The sequence below is a fragment of the Lissotriton vulgaris genome, unplaced genomic scaffold (genome assembly GCF_964263255.1).
Source record: "Lissotriton vulgaris unplaced genomic scaffold, aLisVul1.2 SCAFFOLD_417, whole genome shotgun sequence".
Lineage (NCBI taxonomy): Eukaryota > Metazoa > Chordata > Amphibia > Caudata > Salamandridae > Lissotriton > Lissotriton vulgaris.
In genome coordinates this window covers 378,728-404,672 of record NW_028250820.1, presented here as the reverse complement: position 1 = coordinate 404,672, position 25,945 = coordinate 378,728, and the positions used below count along the sequence as shown (strand labels likewise).

The 25,945-nt window shown below is 44.8% G+C and overlaps 1 protein-coding gene across 1 annotated transcript in view; it reads right to left on the bottom strand.

The window, feature by feature from the left end:
- LOC147663105 (nck-associated protein 1-like) overlaps nt 1-25,945 on the bottom strand; it is a 1,078,872-nt gene that overhangs the window by 698,078 nt on the left and 354,849 nt on the right. Inside the window, exon 7 of the mRNA XM_086950676.1 lies at nt 625-722. Within this exon, the coding sequence (XP_086806802.1) occupies nt 625-722 (98 nt within the window). The remainder of the gene's footprint in view (nt 1-624; nt 723-25,945) is intronic.

Below are 25,945 nucleotides of genomic sequence, written 5' to 3'. Positions count from 1 at the left end.
AAGTCATGAAACTGCTGTAGAAGAGGGGAGGTGACTGCCTCAGCAAACGTGGCCTGCTTTCCTCCCCTTCAACTAATTTCCAGAGATGCAGGAGGTATTGTGGAGCAATGTGTACATGTTTTAAGGAAATCAGCTCGAAATATAGATAGAACTTCCATCAGGTCAATTGTTCATTGTGTAAGGCTCAGTCAGGTGTTGCTGCTTAGCCAAAATTCCGTTGGAGGAGAATGGGAGGTGAACAATGTCTGGAACCTCAAACCTGTTCCAAAACCGGAGAGGAGAGTGGAGGGGAGAGAAGAGAAGGGGAGGGAAGGGGAAGAGAGGATAGGATAAGTAGGGGAGGAGACAGGTGAGCAGGGCAACGCTGAGGAGAGCAGAACAGAGTCAGGCTTTAGCTCCTCTTGTTTATTAATGTTTTGTTTTGGGTGTCTCCTCCGTCTACTTTTACATTCTTTAGAAACCACATTCTCCCTGGAGTGTGGCAGAAAAGAACGAGTGCACTGAACAACTATCATACTTGCACTTCACCTGTAGTCTTCTGCATGGAGTATTTGAGTAGCACAACCCTTCTCTCCCATATATGCCCACATCTGTCATCCCATGTCTTTCCGGCAAGGTCCATACCTTTATTTCTGTGATCTGCGAAGTCACGTGCCACATGAGATTTTCACTCAAGAACTTCATTCCATATGGACCGATCAGCTCAGCCAGTGCTCTCATTTCTGTGGGGAAAAGGAGGAGAGTGGTTGGTACAGACACACAGGTGTGGGAACCAGCCAGAGACTTACCCAAATCATCCCTCCTCCAAATGGGGATTTCCTTAAGAGAGACAAAGACTCACAGACGCCATCACTGCATTTGAGAATATACTATTCTCAGTCCGTATTTATTACAATCAACATAAACACAGCATTTATATCAACAGAATTATTCAAATATCCAAACTTTCACATGACATTTACAATATTTACATCAAGAATCCTTTGATTAGAGGAAATAATACATATCCTCTCCTAGCAACAGATCCTCAAAAGGAGTCATGCCTGACCACCACGGCAGACACCATGGCATTTACTATTCCAAAAGATTCGGGACAGTGGTCCCCCTACCGCAAAATGCATATCACAAGGCGAACTCACCTGCCCCCTCAAAATAGAGGGAGTGTGGGCCAGCATAAAAAACTGGACCCCCAATATACCATGCCAGAGCCAACCCAAGATGGGATCCCTCCTGACCCCCATTGGGATGGGCCTGGGCAACCGGGCCATACCTTGGTCCCCTGGCGCAGACGCCATCCCCCGACATACTCCGGAGGCCATGTAATGGAGTACGGTGAGAAGCTAGGGACAATCACTGTGGCAGGAGCCCCAACCCCTTTACTCCACTTCCAAGGCAACCCCAGCCAAATGCTTCCTAATTCAGAATTCGCTTGCACTTCAATTTCTGATGCCAAGGTTGTCTACCTGTTTTGTGACAAAACATGACTTCTTCTCTGCCACAGGCGTGGCTGGTTCCCCAACCGGCCAGGCCTCCCCCACCCCCTCAAAGACTGGTGTATCAGTATTGAGATAAAGAAATGCCACAAGATTCTCCACAAAAGAATGTGGCCGCTTTCTGAGGGATGAACTTCATCCTGGTGGAACAATGTGTCCCCCCCTGATACACCCATGGGGGATCATTTTTAACCGTGGAGTACTAAGAAGCTGCTTCATCCAGCCATTGAGGCACCTGACTGACTAATTAAGAATTCTCGACCGGCCTGGTCTTCCCTCAAATTCTTTTGCCATAAATAAAATGCCACCAAATTCTTCACAGACCATTTGTTGCCATTGGTTGACAAATGAACCTTATCCATGTGAAGAACAACACACCTAGGGGGAACCACAAGGAATTGTCTTTGGCTGTATGATGTTAAGCACCTGTTTCTTGTTTAAGATGCCTGACTAATTTTATTAATCGAGACGAGTCCGGCCTCCTGACTAACCCCTGATATGGGATCCCACAATGCCCAAGCCCGGACATCTCTTAGCCAATCATGACATTTCCCTCCTAAAGTTCTCAAATAATATGATCCTTTCAACATTGCCAATCGTTGCAGCAATATGATGAATGATGACTGCAAGCGGATGTAGCCCCTTGCCTGCATCCTTCTTGATGAACTGGTGTAGATCACCCAAGTTGTGATTGCCTCTTGCTGCCCCAGCGAAACGGAAGACTCGTTCTTTTTGCCTGTCTGCTAAGCTGGTTCTGGGCAAGTTGACTTTGCACACCACACGAAAAAATGACTGAGGATCTGTGCACTGGCGTAAGCCATGTGACCTAATGAAAACCTCTGTTTCTGCAAAAGTCGCCTCTGTCAAAGTCTCTGACGGCAGCTACCGGTGACACCTCAAAACGATGAGGGTGTTGAAAGGTTTTCTTCGTTTTTGACAGTCACCGCCGCCGAAGGCCTCCAGAGAGGCCTTTTCAGCAGTGACTGAGCACGTGAATCTAGATCACGTCATGGTACAGATAGATACTGCTTCCCAGTAGGCTGATAGAGGAATACAACCAAAAAAGCCAGCTTCACTGTCCGTTCCCCGAAGCAGCAGCAAGGTCCAGGGCGCGGGCACTGCAACGAGGTCGTTGGGGGCAGCCAGGCGAGGAAAAAAACAGGTAACTGTGTGGGGATGCACTTCATTTTTATCCTCACCTGGCTAATCCGGCGACCGCCCAGGTGACCCCCCCTCACCCCCACCGGCCTACCGACCAATCATCTATCCCAGACATCCTGCCCGTGAAAATTCAAAAACTGCAGTGCCACCATTGGCGCCACCCGGCACCGGTCCGAAACGGCCCGCACCTATCTTGGGGGGCCGCCATCGGTTAGCGTTGCCCCCTGGGCCAAACCTACTGTCATTTTGCCAGTGCATTTCTTAGCAATACATTTTAAATTACATCTTTCAAGAAGGGTGATCTAACAGTTATGAAAAAATTACAACTCAAAAGTTCAGATTCATTATATGGTGGAGACAGTCCGAGCCATCGATGGCCCTACCAACATGAACACCCTTGCTTGGGTATGCAACGCCTATTTCATAATTTAATACAGCACAGGGTGATGGCACTATCATTTAATAGGGAAAGATCATCTTCTCGATGCATTGCGAAGTTTTGAAGAAATATGAGAAGTTTGGTGAGTGCGATCAATTTGAACTCTATTTCCAGTCCTCCTTTTAAACTGCTCTTTTCAAACATCACAAGCTCTTAAGTCAATAAGACCTGGCAGCAGAGCAAGATCTTACCAGGCACCGTTTGCATGGTTCATTTCAGACCATTTCAATGCATAACAAACTAAAGGTAAGAACAAATTGATTTGGAAATGTGAGTTATTGTTTATGGACTAATACCATCAGGAAGTCTTAAACTGAGGATCTCGTATGATCATCTTGGCAGACTGCCAATCTGTTAAATTCCCCCCAAAGAAGGATCTGTCAACTGTGGCCGAATAGCAAGATGAAGAAATCCATATGATCCTCCTCAAAGCCTTTGTCATTAGCTGATCTAAGCAGGAAAACAAATAGCAGTTCTCATTCTGGAGATGTAAAATAATTGTATGTGACTGTCTCAAACGTGTGATTTGTGTCTAAAATGATGGGTTTGGCAACCAGGGCATTTTGGAAATTACTGCAGTTCTTTCACAATGGCCAAATTCTCTTTGAGTGAGAAGGTATCCAACAAGTACACATTCATTTCAATAGTCGAGTCTTCTTTCGCTCAAGATTGTGCTACTGCAAAAACATCAATGTCATTATGTTGAAAATTTATTAAGTCATATATTCAAGTTCCACAGTTGATCAAACATTACCGCACAAGATGTGGGTTTCTAGCTGCAAGAGGAAAGTGAGGGGCCTTCACTGAAGGGCACCTATGGGTCCCTTTATGCTTTAAACATTCTTAATGTATTGGCAAAGGATCGATTGTATCTGTATTAAAAAAAATGTATTGGTGTCAGGTATAGCTAAGACAGTTTGGAGTACGTATCCCAGAAGCTATGTAAGACACCTTCAAAAGGGCAGTGTCTTGGCCCTACCTCTGTAAGATTTTTATTCAGAAGCACATACCATCTATTTCAAAATTCTTTATTTCGGCTTTGATGCCATAAAAGAACAATGCATACATTACAGTTCAGTGTGTAAAAGGAGATGAACATTCCACTTAAAATATTAAAATCATTAGTTAAAACAGTACAATTCATGTTGGAAGACAATTGGAGCACAACAAAACAATCATAAAAACCTAGGATGGACCACCTCACTAGTTCCAGTAAATAAATCAGTTCTATCCCTTGAAAAAACTTAATTACAGTTGATGCCCCATTCTTTTCCTTTGGAAGAAAATAGAAAGTAGAAATCTGCTGACACTAAATGTTATCGATTGCGATGTATTTGTTGTTAGAATTCTGAAAGCCTGTGAACATGACCTCAGGCCAAACAATAGACATATTGGTTTAATCCATCTTTTTCTGGCCTGAGCGTACAAAGGGCAGAAAAGGAGGATATGTTGCTTGTTTTCTATCTGGTTATGTTCACACATAGAGCAAATTACGTCCATTGCTAGGGACAATGGATCACAATTCCTAGCCCAGTGTGCCAAAGTTGTTTTTATTAAAAGATTTCCATATCTAAGTTTTAAAAATAATGTTTTGGCAAGGGGCGGCTCTATTTCATCCATAAAGGTCTCATAAAGTGGTTCGTCCTTAAAGTTTAAGAAATTTGAGACTAAAGTCCCGCTAGTTATAATACTTGCAGTCCTATTTGCTATAAAGGTCCAAAAGGCCCTTTTTAGAGTTAATTTGGGGTTAGGGGGTAACTGCTCGGGGTTCTCCCAAAAATGTTTCAGACCTATATTACTGAACCAAGTTTAACGTGCCTAAGCCATGGGATAGCATTCAGACTGTCAAGCGCCATAATTTCTTTTAGCCCGTCTCTATAATCTTGGAGTTCGGGAACATGCCATAGTCTAACCCATAGCATTAAAGGTCGAATCAAGACTTGGTGATCAGTCCTTTTAAAGTTTAGGTCCAGTTGCAGTGGTACTAGTGGGGTGCCTCTCGGGACCCTTACCAGGCTTCGCATAAAATTGTTGTCCAGGACACTAAAAGTATCTTTGGACCCAGGCCCCCAAATTTCTGCGCCGTAAAGGACTGATGGTTGGACTTTAAATTTAAATAATTCCATCACTGGGGACACCGCTTTACTGGTACTCAGGCTTTGCTCCCTGAGAATTGGTTTTACATTCTGGGCAAATATCAGCTTGCTTTTTTCCGTTTGGGCTTTCCAAGTGAAGTTGGAATCAAGTGTCACCCCTAGATATGAAAAATGGGGCACCAATTCCAACTTTACTCCTTTCAATGTTAAGCAGCCCTTGTCTGGTTTAGTCGGATTTAGGGCCATACAGCCCCTTCTTACTACAATAATCACTAAAAGTGTTCAATAGTGTCTGTAGGCCATTTTTGGTTTGGGAAATCAAGATAGTGTCGTCAGCAAATAATAGGGATGTTACCCTTTCACCGTTCAGTTTAGGGGAGTCGTTATTGCATCCCTCTAGGTATGAAGGGATGTCGTTTACAAAAAGGGAAAAGAGCGTAGGGGCCAGAACGCAGCCCTGGCGAACTCCGCGTTCAATTGGGATTTTTTGGGTTAATTCGCCATTTGGACCCCATCTAATTCTCGCAAAGTTCCCTTCATGTGAGCGATCAAAGGAACCATAACTGATTTAATGAGCCATTCGCGGTTTCACTGTACCGGCCGTGTGTACTTACACGTGCATGGCTTAATCTTTGAGACAAGCATATGCTACTGGCAGGATCAATCGCTCAAGATTGTGCTACTGCAAAAACATCAATGTCATTATGTTGAAAATTTATTAAGTCATATATTCAAGTTCCACAGTTGACCAAACATTACCGCACAAGATGTGGGTTTCTAGCTGCAAGAGGAAAGTGAGGGGCCTTCACTGAAGGGCACATATGGGTCCCTTTATGCTTTAAACATTCTTAATGTATTGGCAAAGGATCGATTGTATCTGTATTAAAAAAAATGTATTGGTGTCAGGTATAGCTAAGACAGTTTGGAGTACGTATCCCAGAAGCTATGTAAGACTCCTTCAAAAGAGCAGTGTCTTGGCCCTACCTCTGTAAGATTTTTATTCAGAAGCACATACCATCTATTTAAATCACCAGCAGTGCTTGCTTTTACTCTTTTGTCTGTAAAATATGCACATCACTCCAGAAATCAGTCACTAAACATTTATCAATAATTGCTGGCATGAAATGGGAATTTCCACAGTGAAAGCTAAATAAAGCCCTATTTTTCCAGCAGCATAATCTGCCCTTGTGCCCTGAGGGCCCTCTCAGGCCCAAATAGGCAAAGGCATATGGCTGCATGCCTGTCTGGGTCCTTTATGTCTGTGAAGCCACTGCTGATGGCGAAGCAGTGACACCTAGCCCACCATGCTCCAGCTGGGAAATACAGTCCTCGGCATCAGTGCGTCCAGGCTCACACTTTAATGCCATGCAATAAAAAAATAGCTGTTGCTGTAGGCTTACCAGGTGAGACATCGAGCTCCAACAATCATCAAAACAAATGATTGCGCATCATCAGGAATGACTTCCAATCCTGCTAAAAGGCAACAACTAAATTCAACAGCTCTTAACACCTCGGCTGCGGCTGGAATTCCGCGGCAGTGCTGTACATTCCGATCGTGGGTGTGGTCATGACGGCTCCCAGCCGTCATCAGCACACGCCCACCGTGACTCATGACGACTGGGAGCCGTCATCAGCACCGACTGTCAGTTCACGTTTTGTGATAAACTATTGACAATCAAGACCAAACCGAATTAGAACAGAAAGTCTGACAGATCGTAACAAAGGGATGAGGCTAGCAATATCAAGCCAGCTGTGACACACCACTCTGCAACAGACACCACTCAGAGGGCCATATGTACGAATACATTTTCCAATAGACACAGAATGGGTAAAACCCTTTGATACATCTGGCCCATAGAGTCTTCAGTATTTTATACCACTGAGTATTTTATAGACAGTATAATGGCCGGCGGTTACTCTCTTTCCAGTCTTTGATTAAGAATGTTTGGGTTCCGTCAAACATAATCAATGACATGGCAGAATAATCGATGAAGACCTCCAACAGTTTCCTGTATATACACTTTCTCACAATTCTTTTATAGAGAAATACAATTTATGATGTATTTCTGCCTGCTCGCCGCGCAGGCAGAACCCTTCAGACCTCAGAGTTGTCCAAGATCATGGGGGCATATTTACAAGGACGGAGTTAAAATTATCGCTGCTTTAGCGGCAGGAAACTGCCGCTACAGCGGCAATAAAGGGCTTGATAATAGGCTCTTGAGAATTCCATTAGAAGCCCATGTTCTGGTGTAAACTTGGGCTTCTATTGGAATTCTCAAGAGCCTATTATCAAGCCCATTATCACCGCTTTAGCTGCAGTTTTCTGCGTCCTTGTAAATATGCCCCCGCTTCTGTAAGTGTCTTCATTACAGAAAAGTACTGATTCCTAGCTTGCTCTGGATCAGGGACAATAACGAATTGGATACTCAAAATGTTTTACTTTATACCATCACAACACAGAACCAAGAGCTGTTATGTCAATGTTATTCCATTCTCATTTCTAGGATACCCGATGACTTGGAGATTAAAGTAAATACATGGAAAATGAGCCTGGAATGGGTTTTCTGAGCACTTTATATACAAGATATATTGAACTGATGCTAGATGTCATTTTGTCAATACAAAAATTACAGTGCTACTTAGGCTTGTGCAAAATCTTTGTTACACCGCTGTAATCTTTTTTCCTTCCTGAATTTTGCATTAAACGAAATGTGCAACATTTTCCCCGTTTTGCAATAGTCCAGTTTGTGGTACATTTACATGCAGGAAACATGTTGAGTAGAAAATGTAATGCACTGTTTTGTCCGTGGTACATGCCCAAGATATTACTTCATTGAGGGATCATGGCTGTGGGTTCACAGATTCTGTCATCTCACAAAATCGTGCATGCTGCCCTCGTGATTCATTGGTAAAGATCTTAAATCTCCATCTTCTTCAGTGGAACACTGAATCATGACATGAGTTCATCTATACCATGCACAGCACTAGGAGTGGGTCTGGGCAAAATGTGCTTTTCACATCGTACTATAAAGCAGATTGCAGTACGGATCTGGGAAATTGTATGGGTCTACCTCCTCCTACCACAAATGAAAAACATGGCGAGGCAGTAAAGGAACTACCAGTAAAACGCAAATGGTTAAGGGGAAGTTTGGGAAGCTTTTGCAGTGTGTCAAGTTCATGTGGCTCTCCTTAGACCATATTTTGCCTTTATGATAGAACTCCACAATCTGCACGAATCATCTGCGATATGCTCATTTCTTTGGTTCTCCTGCTTAGTGCATTTGGGTGACATTTATAGCTCTATTTTGATTCACAGGCAGATTAAAGCTAGCATTGGCAAACCAACTGGTCTCGGCTATGGGTGCGCTATTGGCTTTTTGCAACTGGGTGGGAGTGGGTAACAGTGGTGGTTGGTGGTGGGTAACGGGGATGGACATGAGCCACTGGCGTAACGAAAATTGAGGGGGCCTCCCTGCAAGGTGTGTAGAGGGGAGTGCCGAGGGGGCCCCTGGAGCTTAGGCCCCCCCCCGCACCGCCTGGGCTGCGGGGGCCTGTGTTACTCCCCTGACATGAGCAGTAACAAGATGGTTAAAGAACGCGCTATTGGGCGGCCAACGCTTGTTGCTTCATATCATTTTTTTTTTGCTTCTGTCCGTGGGAGAAAAAAAGGTGGACTGGTGGAAGGGTAGTGGAGGAAAAAGAAACAGGTATACGAGGAGGAGAAGAAAGAGACACAGGAAGGCGGGTGCTGGGGAGAGGAGAAAACATGTTGGGGCAGGGGCGCTAGAAGAAACAGGATGTGGCTGGTGAGGGAGAAGAAACAGGATGGGGGCAGATGGGGGAAGGTAAATAAAACACTGCGGTGCGGCCAGTATTGACCACATCATAGCGTTTAAATAAAAAAAAATTAAGAAATAGTACTTGAACCACAGAGCAAGTAGCAGATGGGCAGCCAAGGGACACTAACTAAACTTTATAAATCTGTGCTTGGTCCAGGTATCACCGAAAGAAAAGGAAGTGATGCATGGCAAGTGCTGTCCAATTGGAAGGCAGCAAAGAAGAGTGACAGCGCTCCAAACAAATGGTAAGCAATATGCGAGTTCCAAGTCCAGTATAGAACACAAGAGTCTTGCACACGAGAGCGAATGCACTAGCGCATGCTCACGCAGGAAGGACCTAAAATTGACAGATTTCACTTGACTGAAATCTCAATCCATTTTTCACCCATCTGTTGACATGAGGAATCAGGACATATGATATCTGCCGAAGCAGCCATTGCTGGATTGGTGCTCTCTCTGGCCACAATTAATGGACATCCTGCTACAAGAACTTCAAATAGTTGGGGTTGCACCCAACATATTTCCTTAGCCCTTAGAGGATATTGTGACCTTTGCAGTGAGACAGACAACAGAAAGGTTTTTTTCATTCCTCCTTCGGAGGTATGGTCATGATAGTTAGGGTGCTTGGAAACTGACAAACTTGCCTAATAATATTTTTCTCACGCTGGCAGGACCCTTATCAACTCAATCAGTGCACACACAACAGTTGGTATTTTATAATGTTTAAAATATATCATGCACTATTCCTTTGAAAATCATGTGAGCCAGAATTATTAACATAATGAGAGATACCTTGGTCATTAAAAAAAGGGTGAATGTAGAATACATCCGGTTAGTCTCAAAACCCTAGTTGCTCTGCAGCATTATATTATTATAATTTATTATAATTGTTGAGCCAGTAAAATCTTCCTGTGGGATAAATCAGTTCCATGTATTACAGCATTTCTCCCAGAATTCTGTCCTCTCTTTGCCCCACTCTAAATCAGCAGCGGTTCCACCATTTGGGCAGAGGAGTGTTGCCCCCTAAAGAAAGAGCAGCAGAGATAAAAATAAAATGGGAATCAAATTAATGTATTTGTACTGCTACTCTCAGAGCGAGCCAAGAGTCCGGGTGGGGCAGGGCTATTGCTGCTGTTTGCAGCAGAGGAGGAGGGATGTCCACTCCTGTTTAAAGTGTGCATGACACTTTGGCTGGCTGTTTTGCAGTGGCGAGCCTGACGTTCACAGTTTAAACCTCTCGAACCCAAGCTGTCTTAGACAGCTGGGTGGAGAGAAGGCACATGTCCCCAGTGCCTTAAGGAGCTTCGATTCAGCCTGCTACAACCAAATATAACACTTTTCTCGGGCTGCTTAACATTATCAGCAGAATGAGAGCAGCATCTGGAGTGGTAGAGGGGAGTTGGCTGAGGCTCTGGGACTCACGCTGGGAAGGCCGAAGAAGAGAACACCGAAGATGTATGGGTATGTAAACATTTCTTATTATAATTTATTACTTTTTGCACTGCCTTCAGCCTCAAATTCAGAGCTCTCAATTATGGCCCACCATTATAAATAAAACACAGTTAACGAGCTATGATTGAGAGTTTTGGCATCTCTAATAAAGGCATTTATCACTGTGTGTGTTACTGGATTAAAACATTCACTTCCCTTTAGCACCCCTCCACTTCTAAATCTCACCACCTGACACTGCTCTCCATGACAGGCTTTTCATGCCTTTTCACTTTAATAATATATGAAGCAAATGGCGGCTAAGGGCCTCAAAACCTCCATTCACAACACATAATTAAAAGCAATGCTTCTCCAAGAATTATTAGAATGTGCAAAACTAACAGCCCCTGGTTATTAGGGTCGAGCCTGCAAGAGCATGCGTTTGCGCACGCATCTCGCATGTGAGACACTGTTGTATACATAACAGGGCTTGGAGCCCCACCCATTGCTCGCTCTTTGTTGGTTTGTGAGCTACTTTTCTTCACAGCCTCCGGATTCATCAAGGTAGGCCTAACATCATTTCCATTCCTCTCTGTGAAGTAAGGACCAAGCACTGATTGATACAATTTAATAAGTGCCCGTCTGCTCCTCCCAACTTGATTGAGGTACTATTTTGTTCTGTTTAACTTTTAGTGGCCTGCAAGCAGAAGGTGTGTGACTGGCAAAAACATGCACAGCAGGACAAACGTCTTTTTTATCATTTTTTACCTATGTTGTCTTTTGTTTTTGGTTGTGAGCACTGTTCTCAAAAGATCTTATTGCAAAGAGACATTGTTTCTTTCTTATATGCAATTTCTGAAATTATTCTTTAACACATATTCATGCAGTACTTCCCAATCCACCCCACTCCAATCTGTTCCAATGCAATCCACACCACTTCACCCCACACCAATCTGTCCTACTCAATCCAATTCACCCCAGGCCAATCCAATCCAGCCCACTCCAATCCAAACCAATCACCCGTCACCCCAATCCAATCCACTCCAATTCACCACACTCCAATCCTCCCAACCCACCCCACTACAATCTGCCCCGCTTCAATTCGACCCACTCCAATCCAAAACAATCTGCTCCACTACAATCTGCCCCACTCCAATCCAAAACAAGCTGCACCATTCAATCGAAAACAATCTGTTCCACTTCAATCTGCCCCACTTCACTCCAAAAGAATCTGCCCTACTCCAACAATTCCAGTCTACGACACTCTACTCCACCTACTCTAGGACACTCCATGCCACTAACGTTTAGCTATGCTGAACAGCAGCCACACTGGTGTACAACATGGCAAAAACACATTGCCAAACCCAATAGGTCTTGTGTAGGCAAGACCTATCGGCTTTGCCAATGCTTCTTTTTAAATCAACCTCTTTTTAAATCAACCTGTACAAACTATACAAGGCCAACCTTGAGGATCCTCGTTCCGCCACCAAGGGCACACAGTACATAATGGAAACATCTATTTCTTACAAGATGAATGTGAGAAAATATGTGACTATAGTGTATGTATAAAGACTGTTATTTTGCAGACGACTATGCACTAATTAGGTCACATTTATGTGAATTGAACCACTCACTTATTCCCTTTAAAAACACAAACATAGAGGATGGTAGGCTGCGCCAAGGCCCGGAAATTATGCTAGCATTGTCGAAAACATAAAAAAGTTGCTCACACAGGACAATCCGCCATGCTTAAATGAATCGCAAATTAATGATTCTTTTTTATCTACACTAAAAAATCAATTTTGGACATCGAAAAGAAATAGCCGATTGATGGAAGCCTGTAGCAATTAGGGGCCATTAGGATGTGCCCGCCACAGTGGCGGGCGCATCCTGCATTCCTGACATTGTGGCGGGCCATGGCAGGAAGGCATGTCGTGCACTTCCATGCACAACATGGCAAGCACCGCGTGGTGCCTGCCATGTTGTGCATGGAAGTGCAGGGGGGTACCATAGGTACCCCCATGTGCACCCCCACCCTCCCAGAGTTCCTGGGGGCCCGCAACGGGGCCCCACAGGCAATTCCTGCATGCCTTTTCATAGCGGCAATGCCGCCACGGAAAGGCATGTTCCCGCTCCCATAGAAATATAGCTAGGGGTGTCTAACAGACACTGCCACCATATTAAACTCTTTTTCACCCGGTCAACGGTGTTTCCGTCCACCGTGGTCTTCCCCGCCATAGTAATATGGCCGGGGGGGGAAATGGGTGGCGGCGGTGGCGATCCGCCCGAGATCCTAATGGGTCCCTAAACCTCTTCAGTCACGTTCTAATTAACTAAGAGGAACATCATGTTGTGTCCATGCCTTCACATGAATTTTTCTCATTTTTGATTTTTACAACTCTCTTGGTGAGCGAGTATCGAAAACAACATCACCACAATCCAAATATCCGTTGAATGTGACTGCAAGACTGATCTGCTCGCACAGCACATTAGCATCTCAAGAGAGATAACTAGCTGATCATGAGTGAAGAGCAGGAGAACAGGTATAAAGAATCACCCCAAATAATGGATACAAAAATACAGTGTAGACATTCTGTAACTGTATGCAGTAACTCTGATAAATACTTCCTTTTCAAAACGTTGAATACTGTTTCCTCCACATGTGCGTTACTTTGCTTACGAATCTGATTTCTAACAGTCTGATACGCAGCGCAAACATAAACTTTCATAGCGCCAAAGTTCTTATTAATAGACTTGAGACTATAGCAATTTTTTCTTCCAATCCTTTTATATGGGGATGTTAGACAAACCTCACTTGAATCTGCATAAGAAAAACGTATGCCTTTCAAATCGTGAAACCCATGAAGAACAAAACAGAATCATATGATGGTGCAAAGATTTTAAGGAACGTATTTTATGGTTTCTCAATCTTGAGTGTAAAATTTGAGAATGCTCATCACTAGATATTCCTCGCCCTTGCACCTATGATCATCTTTTAGTGCTGCAGCAATGCTTCTGTAGCAACAAAGAAGAAATTTAGATTTTGCTCTGTCTGCAAAATTAGTCTGTGTAATTTACCAATCTGGAGTCTCTGCTTCCACAGTGGATAAAACATTGGATATGTATGGAGTTTTATAGTTATTAAAGTAAGGGGACGTGGCCAACTGTGCATGATGGCGGCTGCAATTTAGACATGCTCCTTCAAGCGATCGAGCATTCTTAGGTGTACGGCAGACTGATCCACAACTGTGCCATGGAAAGACACTCCACTGGAGCTACGAGGACAAACCCCACCCCTTACACAGATCCCACAGTTGCTACCAGAGCTGGACAACCTCGGCCTGCAGGGGTAAGACCGGCATGGTCTTCCTAGAGGGCCTTTCTCTATAGCAGACAAAGCAATGTCAAGCTATGGGACATATGTGACCCGCCAGCCACACTGCTGCAGGAAGAATCCTGAGCAGCTTGTGCAGGTCACAACACTTGACAGATGACTGGACTTGGATACTGGTCCACAGACACAGGCGGCTTCTGGGATAGGAGCATAGGCTGAGCGGTGTGGGAGAGGGCCATGACCAATGGGAGAACAGGATTGGGCTTGCTACACCCTGCTGCTGGGACTGGCCCTCAGCGGACAAGAGGGGACACTTTTTGGGTGCCCACTCTCAGAGGGATGACTACACCTCACCCACCATTCCTTACAACTTAGGTGTCCCCAAACCCTCCATCTGTGCTTTGTACTGTGAACTTGTGGGGCCCTCCGTGCTCCAACCCCCTATCACACGACAAATTGCCCTGTATTTGCTCAACTCGTTGAAGATGGTACAATGAGGAAAACGCAGATGACAGCACCCGCACAACAAATTAAAATAGACAAATATGTCAAAACTACAGCAAAGCCAGCGAGGGGATCTGCTCCTAGAGGAGCCACAGAGTCACAGATTACCCCACAAAAAATATTTCATGTCATCCATGGAGATGCAGATTGGCGGGGTGGGACTGGAAGTGGGGCTGCTCTGACAAAACATACATAAGATCACTTAGAGGGTCATTGAAGTGGGAAGCTGGATCTCCATCACAGAAGACTTGTGCAAATGCTAAGCACTGATGTGGCTAACTTGGTAACTAGTCTTAATATCGAAAAAAATATCCACTGGACAGAATATCAGTTTTTTATATAGAATAGACAGAATATCAAAGTGCAAAAATATAGGGGCCCATTAGGATGGCGAGCGGACTTAGTCCGCCCGCCCTCCTATGGTAACTGGGGACCGCCCGCCATAAGGGCGGGGGTCCAGTGACTGGTATTAGGATGTGCCCGCCACAGTGACGGGCACATCCTGCATTGTTAGCATTGTGGCGGGCGGAGCACTCAGCACCGCCCGCCACAATGCTAACAATGGAATGCAGCATTTGCATATACAAAGCGTCAGGTACTGCATGGTGCCTGCCGCCTTGTATATGCAAATGCAGGGGGGTACCACGGGTACCCCCCGTGTGCACCCCCCACATCGCCTTCACTCTTTTGAGGCCCGCAGGGGGCCCCCAGAGTGAAGACCGCATGCCTTTCTATGGCGGCATTGCCGCCGCGGAAAGGCATTCCAAAATGGCCATCATAATATGGCTGGCGGTGTCTATTAGACACCGCCACCATATTAAACCTTTTTCGCCCCGGCCGCAAGGCGACCGGGGCGGAAAAGCGGCGGACGGTCTTTCCGTCCGCCTAGGTCCCCCCGCCATACTAATATGGCGGGGGGGGAAATGAGTGTGGATGTCGGGCGCATATATCGTAATGGGCCCCATAGTGTTGCAGATTATCGAAATGCTGGTAAGAAATATCGATTTCCACAATATTGAAGTTAGAAATATCGATTTTTTTTAGTGTTTTAAGTGTTAGTATATGTGTTATAAGTCTGTATTATTTTTGTAATGTATGTTTGATTTTTCTGAAAGTAATGAATTTTATGTTAATTAATTTTTGTGTAATTTAATTCCGTAGCGGGTTTTGGGTTTATAGGGGAATAGGGTGGGAAGTAATTTAATTATAATATATGTTTTTAGCATTATTTATAATTAATTATTTATATGTTGAATATTTTTTGTGTAATTTAAGTCTGTAGTGGGTTGTGGGTTTATAGGGGAATAGGGTGGGAAGTAATTTAATTGATATTTATTGATTTATTATTTTATTACTTAATAATTTAATATTTAATAATATATATTGTTAATTAAGTTAATTAATTGATTAATACTTAATTATGAATTGATTAATAACAATTAATAAATAATTTTTAATTATTTTTTTATTTTATTATTTTTATTAATTAGTAATGAAATAGATATTAATTTTTAACAAATAATTTGTAAATATATTAATTGTGTACTTTTTTATCAGTGGGTTGAGGGTTGATAGGGGAGTAGGAAAGGAAGTAATTTATATTTAATGTAATTTTTATTATTTGTTATATTATAATATTTTAAATTTATTTTATAGTGTTAATTGTGTGAATTAATTGAGATTTGATTTGTATTAATTATATTGTTAATTATAATTAATAATTAATTATTTGTTAATTATTTATGTTAATTTATTAATATGTTACAATATTGTAGGTAATGTTTTTAAGGTAAAATGGTGGGAGGTAAATTAATTTTTTTGAAATTATGAATTGTTTGTTCATGTTAATTAAATTGCAGGAGTGGGTATATTAAAATTATTTCCCTACGCTATCCAACACTTTCCTTACTGCTGCACTCACTGGAGTGGGAATAGTAATGTTCACCCTCCCGCTATCCAACACTTTCCCTACGGTTGCACTCACTGGAGTGGGAATAGTAATTTTTACCCTCCCGCTATCCAACGCTTTCCCTACTGTTGCACTCACTGGAGTGGACATAGTAATTTTTACCCTCCCGCTATCCAGCGCTTTCCTTACTGTTGCAGTCACTGGAAAGGGAATAGTAATTTTTACCCTCCCGCTATCCAACGCTTTCCTTACTGTTGCACTCACTGGAGTGGGAATAGTGATTTTTGCCCACCCGCAATCCAACGCTTTCCCTACTGTTGCACTCACAGGAGTGGGAATAGTAATTTTTACCCTCCCGCTTTCCAGCTCTTACCCTACTGTTTGCATATTTAATGTAGTGTAAAATATTATTAAAAAAGAAAAAATTCAATGTTTTAACTTAATATATCTAATTTATTTTTATATTTATGTTACATGTTTATTTATATATATATATATGTAATTATATTTAATTAATAAAAATATAGATTTTTTAAATAATATTAAGTTAATATATATGTAATAAAAAATACATGTTTATTTTTTTTAACTTACATTGATATTTTATTAATTTTAGGGTTATTTAAGTATTTGTAAGCATGTTTTACTCAATTATATTTATTATTTCATTAATTTTACATTACTTTTAAAACATTTAAAAAACTCGATATTTTAGTAAACTATATTATATACAACGATATTTAGGGTTCAATATTTTTGTACTTACCTGTTTGTAGATAGGAATTCGAAATTCTGGTAGTCGATATTTTGTCACCGATATTTTTGTAGGTCGATATTTAGTCAGTGATCCGGCTCACTTGCAGGAAAAGGTGAGCTATTTGGAGAGCAGAATGTATTGAAATTGGCTTCCAATGGAGATGCTATTGTCATGCTTTTGTCATTGAGAGGGCCCATTTATCCCTCGTGGCACAGCCGTCTCCTGGGGCCCAACCAAGATCAATAATCTCTTCAGGAGCCTTTGAACCTACTGCTGAATAAGCTCTTTCATACCGTTTGTAGACAACAGTGGCTATACTCTATGATGGTCTCTGAGCTGGGGAGGGCAGCAAGATCTGTGCTGATCAAGGTGCACCAATATAACACGTATTTAATAATCTCGCGCGGTATGCTGCACAGAAATATATGTATGTGCACTTATGCACGCTCAGAGGAAAGCCAGGATCACACGCTCGCAACACTAGTTCACATGTTGGAGAACAGGCGAAGAATACTTCTTGTTGAGAAGTGTAGAAAGGGGGGAGTTGGGGTTGTTATAGTTTGGTTAACTTGAGTTTCTAATCACAGTGAATGCATCATCACTTGAGCACCTCCCTTAAATCTGCACCACAGATCCCATGATGACACCATTAGAAACCTTTAAAACACTCTACTGGAATATCAATGTCTTGAAAAACAAAATAAAGAGGAGTGTAGTATTTCAATATCTCATACACCACTAGCCACCCATAATACTACTACTGGAAATACATATTTTGGGCAATAGATGTCCCTTTCTCTCATGCAGAGGTATGCCAAAGTATTCAATTCCAACTACTCTAATGTATCGAGGGGTCAGGTATCCTACTCCACAAGCACTTCCCTCTGCACTTTATGAAAACACACTGGGATGAACTGGGCTGGGCAGTGTTATGGTGAGGTAGCTTATTACCTCACTTTATGTTCCCCCTACCCTCGTAGAGGATACCCTTCAGGCTCCCGACAAAAATTCTGCTGCAGTCTCTTTCAGAACACACAATAGCAGCAGGGGGCTTTAATTCAGTCATGGACACCAAAGCCAACACTAACACCACTCACACTTCCAAGTCCATCACACTGAGTGCATAAACCAGGTCACTGGCCCTCCCAGATGCTTGGCATTGTCTAGGATAGACTATTCTTTATGTCCTGTGTGGTCACGGCAAATCCTCCACACACCCTGACCGGTTATGCCCCCACAACAATAACACTAAGGGTCCCATTAGGATGGCAGGCGGATCGCCGGGAGGGCGGTAGTCACTGCCGGTCCGGCAGGGTGATCTGCCCGCCCTCCATGCAGAAATGACCCCCGCCATATTACAATGGCTGGGGGGTCCACGGAGGATGGAAAGACCGTCCACCGCCTTTCCGCTCGGTTGACATGTCGACCGGGCAGAAAAGGGTGCAATATGGTGGTGGTGTCTGAAAGACACCGCCAGCCATATTAGAAAGTGGGTGTTGAAATGCCTTTCCGTGGCGGCAATGAGGCATACATAGTCTGCTTGGGGGGCCCGCTGTGAGCCCCCAGGGACTCCGGGGGGTGGTGGTGCACATGGGGGGTACCTATGGTACCCCCCTGCAGTTCCATGCACAACATGCCTTCCTGGCATTGTGGCGGGCGGTGCTGAGTGCACTTCTCACCACAATGCTAGGAATGCAGGATGCGCCTGCCACTGTGGCGGGCGCATCCTAATGGCACCCACGGGACCCCCGCCCTTATGGCGGGCGGTCCCTTTTTACAACAGGATGGCGGACGGACAAAGTCCGCCTGCCATCCTAATGTGCCCCTAAGGTTGCACACATAGCGGCAGGCTGGCCAATGGAGACTTTACGCCTGTTGGCTCCAGGAGGCCTCCCTTGCTGAATTCCTCCAACAACAAGTTGCAGACACTTGACATCAACAAGGCCAAGGTCACCTTTCTAGCCGTCTTATGGGAGGCATTGAAGGCAGTTCTAAGAGGGCAGGGTATATAATATCAGGCAGTGGTCAAGCGTAAAAGGCACGGCCAAATAAATGATCTAAAAAATGACATAGCCAGGGCCAAAGCGGATCTGACGGGACCCTCGGATGACTACACACAGTAAAAAATAGAGATGCTTAGACTGTCGCTCTGGAAATTGCTTGATTTGGGATCCTTAGCCTGTTCAGCAACACAATACAAGATATACTAGTTCAGGGAAACTGCTACACTGGCTACTCTGGCTGCTGAATAGAGAACAATAGCTTCGGCGGGATCCCAGCATCAGCTCCCAAACAAATCGGACTTTTATAAACCCTTACACTAATCTCACTTTTATAAACCCTTATCTATAATAACTTAAACTTAAAGTTGAAATCCTGCTACAAAAAAATTTTCTATGATTAAAAAACATTAAAACAATTCAAAATTACAAATTAAAACAATTTAAAAAATATGAAATTAAAACATTAAAGAAAATATAAACATGAAATAAAAAATACATTACATACTATTTTACAGTAAATAAAAATTGTATCCAACGATATTTACTACATCAACATTTTACTTAAATATAAAAATAACACTTAAAACAATATTTTTGACATCAATACTCTTGGCCACGATACAAATGATATCCTGATAGTCTTGAAACAATATGGTTGGTGAATAGGCGTGGACGCTGGGCACTGCGGCGTTTGGGGCCTTGTTGTGGATCTCCTGTGAGCTTTATCGGTGGCTTGCTGGTAGAAGCCCACCTGGTAACTACCTGGTCTAGTGCATTCTGGAGGTGGATTGTGGGTCCCCGTGCCCTGATAAAATTGCCACAAGGTCATTGGCAATGTCAGCCATTCAGATTAAAATGGTCTAAACATGATATGGGGGTGTTAAACAAGAAGAATTGTTTCCCTCTTCTGTTAGACACCGCCAGCCAAATTACGATGGGGCGGAAACATGCCTTTCCATGGCGGCATTGCTGTCACGGAAAAGCATGCAGGGATTGCTTGCAGGGGCCCGTTACGGGCCCCCAGGGAATCTGAGGGGTGGGGTGCACATGGGGGGTACCATAGGTACCCCCCAGCATTTCAATGTACAACGTGGAAGACACCGCGCAGTGCCTGTCACGTTGTGCATTTAAAGGCACAACCTGCCTTTGTGGCATTGCGGCGGGCGGTGCTTTCAGCACCGCCCGCAGCCATGTTGCAAATGCGCCATGAGCCCGCCAGTGTGACAGGCGCATCCTAATCGGGAGTGCGGGACAGCCGCACCCTCAGAGGGCGCCCCCCTTTTTCCGGGACTTTGTCGGCCCGCCATACTAATGACCCCCCGCCCCCCCCCAAGGTCTCCAGCCACATTCATGGTGATGACAGGCTGTTCTTCATCCATCTTTGTTGGAAATTACCCCGGTAACGGAAAGGCCCCTGTTCATGCTGAGGGAATGTTCATAAAGGGTTAATTTTAAAGTGACAAGCTGAAAAGCAAAAATGAAGTGTATGGGAATGTTATGTATAGAGGTGTGCTAAATTTGCATATTATTATTATTTCGTGTAATTATGCAAAATGTTGTCAAGATTACGCAAAATAGTGCTATATTTTAGCTCAAAAGTATTCTTGGGTCGAAATCTGACATGACGACACTTTTTGTGCAAAGGCAAATGCAAAAAAGCACACAGTGAACAACCACTACTTATGTCCTTGTTTTCGAGTTGCATAATGGCGGAATTTTGCATTATTCTTAATTTCCACAATTATGCAAATGATGCCAGTTTCATTTCAATTTCACCTAGTTATGTTAGTGTGGCATTGTAGCAATGTCAATGTTAGGAGTGAGTACAAGTGGACTTGTAGATTGTTTCAGGAAAGTGTGATTGAAGTGTGAAATATTCGGTAGGTTTGGCGAGGTGTGTGAGCTCCTGATGCATGGACAGGTCATGTCACTGCGGACCTGATGCTGCTAGTATTCGTGAAAATATTTCTATAGTAATTTGAGATGATTAGGATACATTTCATGCAGGTTTCCAGGTTTCATTTTGATTAAAAAGTGGACCATTGTTTTTAGCTGGGGAGGAGTGTGTTAGTAGTGTGACCTATATGTATTCTAAGATTTCTGACTGGAAATGATGTGATCTTCATGATTGGGAGAAATTAATAGTGGAGTGAGGTAGGACCAGAAGTGGCAGGACATTATATGATTTCTGTTTAAATGAATCCAACAGAAGTAAAAGAACAACGATCCAGTGATGGATGGCTGTTAGACAGTTTGAAATTCTAGTCTGGAGATGGAAGTGAGAGTAGGAAACAAGAGAAAGAGTTGGGTTATGGACAAAGGACGAGTTATAAAGGAAGAAGAGTTTATGACCCAGGACTTGGCCTTGAGGGATGCTGATTGTTAACAGTATACGGTTGGAAACCAAGAAGTCCAAGAGACTTAGAAGCAAGATCAAAGAGTCAGGAGGAAAACAATGGGAGAGCTCAGTATGGGAGTGAAAAGTGTCATGAGGTGATTAACAGTATGCCATGGAAGCAGAGAGGTTGGGAAATATGAGAATAAACCTGAGGTGATTGTTGTGGGCAGATGTTATGAAGTTAGACATAATAGGGAGCAGTTTCTACCTTGTCAATAGTGATTGATGGGGATCAAGCAGGTTCAGTTATGCAGTTAGAAACTAATAATTCTTACTTTGATTTAGAAGACTGGAAACAGAGAGACAGGGAACTGGTGAGGATTGAGGGGTTAGTGCTGGGTTAATTTATAAGAATAGGACAATTGAAGTTTCAAAGCAGGGAGGACTTGTTCTTGTGTTGAAATAGTGAGTCTAGACTGACGTCAGGTATGAGAGCACATGAGAGGAGTGGCTTAATCTTTTTTTGGGATCAAATTTATTTTTATTTTCATTTGCATTCAAGTACAACATTACAGCAATCAGATAGACATAGGCCCCAGTGCGTCTGTTGCCCCAAAGTCCGTGATAAGCATCAGGAGGCTGTTCTCTGGAGCAAAGTGCCATGAGTCCATGCAAGAGGGCACGAGTCCCGCCCAGTAATCAACTGTCTTTCAAAACCCCCGTACCCCGCCTCCCAACTAGACCATCCCTAACCCCAACCACACTGCCCCCGAAACGACCCCCCTCCCTCCGTCCCCTTTTTGTCCGGTGTGTTCTGCTGTGTAGGTGTGTGGCATATGAGTGTATCCTCTGTTGACCTTTCATGTCCCGTCTTCTGGTGGCTTATGGAATTCAGCAACTAGTCTAAGGACTTTGACATACTTTGGGCAATTGAGCTCGCGGAATTCTTGTGACAGCAAGGAGATTAAGGGTGCCCATGTTTTCCTAAAGATGTCGGAAGTCTGTGTTAGGGACGCCTGTATCCGTTCCATTCCCAGTATATACCATAGTCTGTGGAGCCACACTGTGTGTGTGTGGGTTTCCTTGGGGTGCCCCAGAGTGAGAGAATATGTTGCGTCGCTGCTCCTATTGCCAGCCCCATTTGGCGTCCCCGAATGGACTTGAGTGGAAAGGTGAGCTTGTTGGGCAGGCCTAGGATCGCGTATGCGGGGAAACAGGGAATCTCTGTTTTGAAACAGTCGTCGACATCCCGAAGGACCTCCTCCCAGTACTCCAGTACCGTCGGGCATTCCCAGAGCAGATGGAGCATGGTCCCTATGTGTCCGCAGCCCCTCCAGCTCCTGGGGTCTTGGCGAGGATTGCTTTTGTGTAGCCGCTCCAGCGTCAAGTGCCAGTAATATGCCACTTTAACCGCCGCCTCCTGACTGGCTACATTACGGGCCGTGTGATGTGCCCGGTAGTAGACGTCCTGCCATTCCTTGTGTGAGAGCGTGCAGCCCAGATCCCGCTCCCACCGCTGCTGTCCTGCGGATTTAGCTGTTGGCTGGGGGGGAGTTAACATCCTGTACATCCTGTACAGTTCTGTAATCGCCCGTTTATCTGAGGTTTTGGCAAGAAGCCATTTCTTGTATGGCTTAAGAGTGCGGCCTGTGTGTGGTATGACGTCCGTACTGGTGATCAGAAAAAACAAGAGGGAGAGTAAGGGATTGTGTCCACATATGAAGGACGAGGAATACTCCTGTTCCCCTGGTCACCCGATGTATAGGCTGAAGGTTTTCCAAAAGTGGAATAATTATTCCTTTTCTAAAAAAACCCTCACTCACCACCTAGTAGTGACATGCTTCATCATCGGGGTCCACCCTGGGGGCCTAGCGTCACCAGGGTGTGCTTCGACACCTGTAATACAGTGGTGCAGGGTGTGAGATGTAAGTGCAAAAAAGTGTTAAAAATTGTCCTGGTTTAACTTTATAAGAGTGATTTTTAATGAAAAGCAACTGGACAATAATAAAATAATAAAGAGTGAGATACTGGAAGGGGAGTTACGACCAGGCCCGGAATCCGTCCGGGCCTGGCGCCTTGAGGCGTGCAATAGCGGAGATCACTTCGTCTAGTCGTATGGAAGCGTCCAACGCCTGGGCGTTAGCCTCATTGAGGGCCGTCACATTAGCTCCATCTAGGTATTGTGCTCCCGTTTCAGCATCTGAGGCGGGATCAGCTGTATATAGCGTGGCATAGAATGCATTAAATGCCTCCGCTATATGGTCGTCTTCCCGAAGCTCTCGGCCCCCTTCCTCGCATATGAGTGGGATTTTAGCTCGGACGGTTTTCGCTTTGAGCTTATTGGCAAGCAAACGGCCCGTCCTGTCCCCCACCACGTAGTACGTGTGTTTGAGGCGCAGTGCAGCGTATTCCGCCCGATCAAGATCCAGGCTCGCCAGCTGTGCCCTGTCTGCTTTCAGCTTGCGCCAGATTCTAGGTGCCCCCATTCGCCTATGCGCCTGTTCCAATTCTAGCACTTGCGCCGTCAACTCCTGGCGGCGCTCCTTCCTTTCCCTATTTTCTGCAGCTGAAATTGCAATCAGCTCTCCTCTAATAACCGCCTTGAGCGCCCCCCCGACCGTTGTCATTGCCACATCTCCTGTGTCATTCTGGCTTAAGTAGTCCGTGATACTCTGGCCTATCTGTTGTGTGACCCCTTTGCAGGAGAGCAGAGTTTCCCGGAGACGCCAACTACCCTTGTGTGTACGTTGTCGTGGAACCTGTATGTGCATTACTACTGCATCATGGTCAGATAAGGACGCTGGGGTAACTTCCATATCTTGCACCATCGGGGCGAAGTCAACGGAGCTGAGGAAATGGTCAATTCTGGCATATGTATGGTGTACATGAGAGTAGAAGGTGTACCCCGGGGCTTTGTGGTGAGTTTCCCTCCAGGTATCCAGGAACCCCCGGTCGGTGAGCCAACGTTTCCCTTCAATAGAGAGAGCCCCAGAATCGCCAAACCTACGACCCGACCGATTTTTTTCGTTATCCATAACCAAATTTATGTCCCCGCCAATCAGTATGTGCCTCGAACTAGCGCTCAGAACTTCGGAGAGTGCCCTGTAAGAAACGCCTCTTGCTTTGTGTTAGGGGCATAGATGGACCCCACTGTGAGTGACAAGTTCCCAATGTGAATCGTGTGGGCTAGGAGCCTGCCCTTAATCTCCGCTACTTTGTCCCCCACCCGGCCTTTGAAATGTTTTGCAAAGAGTAAGGCCACTCCTGCTTTTTTCTCTGTGGTAGAGGAGTAGAGCTCGGTCGGAAACGCCCTGGACCTCATGCGGTGCCAATCCTTAGCTAATAGATGTGTCTCCTGTAGGAGGCACACTGCCGCTCCAGAGTGTTCTAGGTATGAGAGCACCGCTCTCCTCTTGATTGGGTTGTTTAGCCCTTTAACATTGAGGGTGAGAATCTGGATAGACTCTTCAGCCATGAGGAGGCCTATAACCACTCACTCTCTTCCAAGGTTCTAGTGGAAGATCACTCGCCCCTTCTGATCTCGCTGTATGGGCGAATGGAACACACCTGGACTCACCCCTTGAACCACCCCCCATCCCGCGCCCTTCCCTCCCTCCCATACCCCCCAGTCCAAACATGGAACTCCAACTGGTAAACATTGTCCCAGGCCTCTATACTGTCTGTCCAGGCCTGTGGTGGATGAGTAAAAGTGTGTGTTATGTGGCAGTGGCGGCTCAAGACCCCCCGTCCCGACCCCCAAACGTGTCGCCATAACTTAGCTGATTACGACCATCGCTGCAGTCTCTCAGGATTTGGCGCCAGTGTCTTTGGAGACCTCCTGAATCGCTGCGGCCTGTTCTTGTGCCATTGTCTCTGGATTTGGCTTGAGGCTTTTCTTAGGGGGCCTTCCTCGTCTCACCTTTTGCCAGCCGTCGCCAGTCGCCTGTGGGGATCTGGATGAAGCCCCGGACGACCGCCCTCCCTTGTTATCGTCCGGTTGGTCCTCCTCGTGTTGAATGCCCAGCAGGGTGCAAGTGTCTATTAAGGATCGCAGCTGGTGAAGGGCCCCGTTCCATTTGAAGGTCAGTCGAAACGGGTGCCTCCAGGAGTATGAGACCCCCTCGTTGCGAAGAAAGGTGGTGGCTATCTTGAATGATCTCCGCTTTTGTAGGGTGATTGCCGATAGATCCTGGAATAATTCCACTGCGTGGCCTTGGAAGCGAAGAGGCTGTTTGAGACGTGCCGCCTTCAGTATGCGTTCCTTGAGAGGGTAGTCGGGCAGGAAAGCCAGGATGTCTGTCGGGGGACCTTGAGCTCGGCGAGCTGGGCCCACCCTGTGGGCTCTATCAATACGGATCTCAAAGTCTTCGTTTTCGTCGAGCACCGTTCGGAATAGGGTTTGTAGGTATCCTGCCATATCGTCCCCCTCTGCTTTGGATGGCACATTTCGGACACGAATGTTGTTGCGCCTTGAGCGGTTTTCTAGGTTTTCTGTGTGGGATTGGAGGTCCGTTTGTTGCTCGTTAAGCCTAATGATTTCCTGCCGCAAGAGCTCTATCTCTTTGCTTCTGGCCTGTCCCGTGAGCTCGTTCGCGGCCACCCTCTCCCCAAGGTCATCGACATCCCGTCGGAGTTCTTTATAGT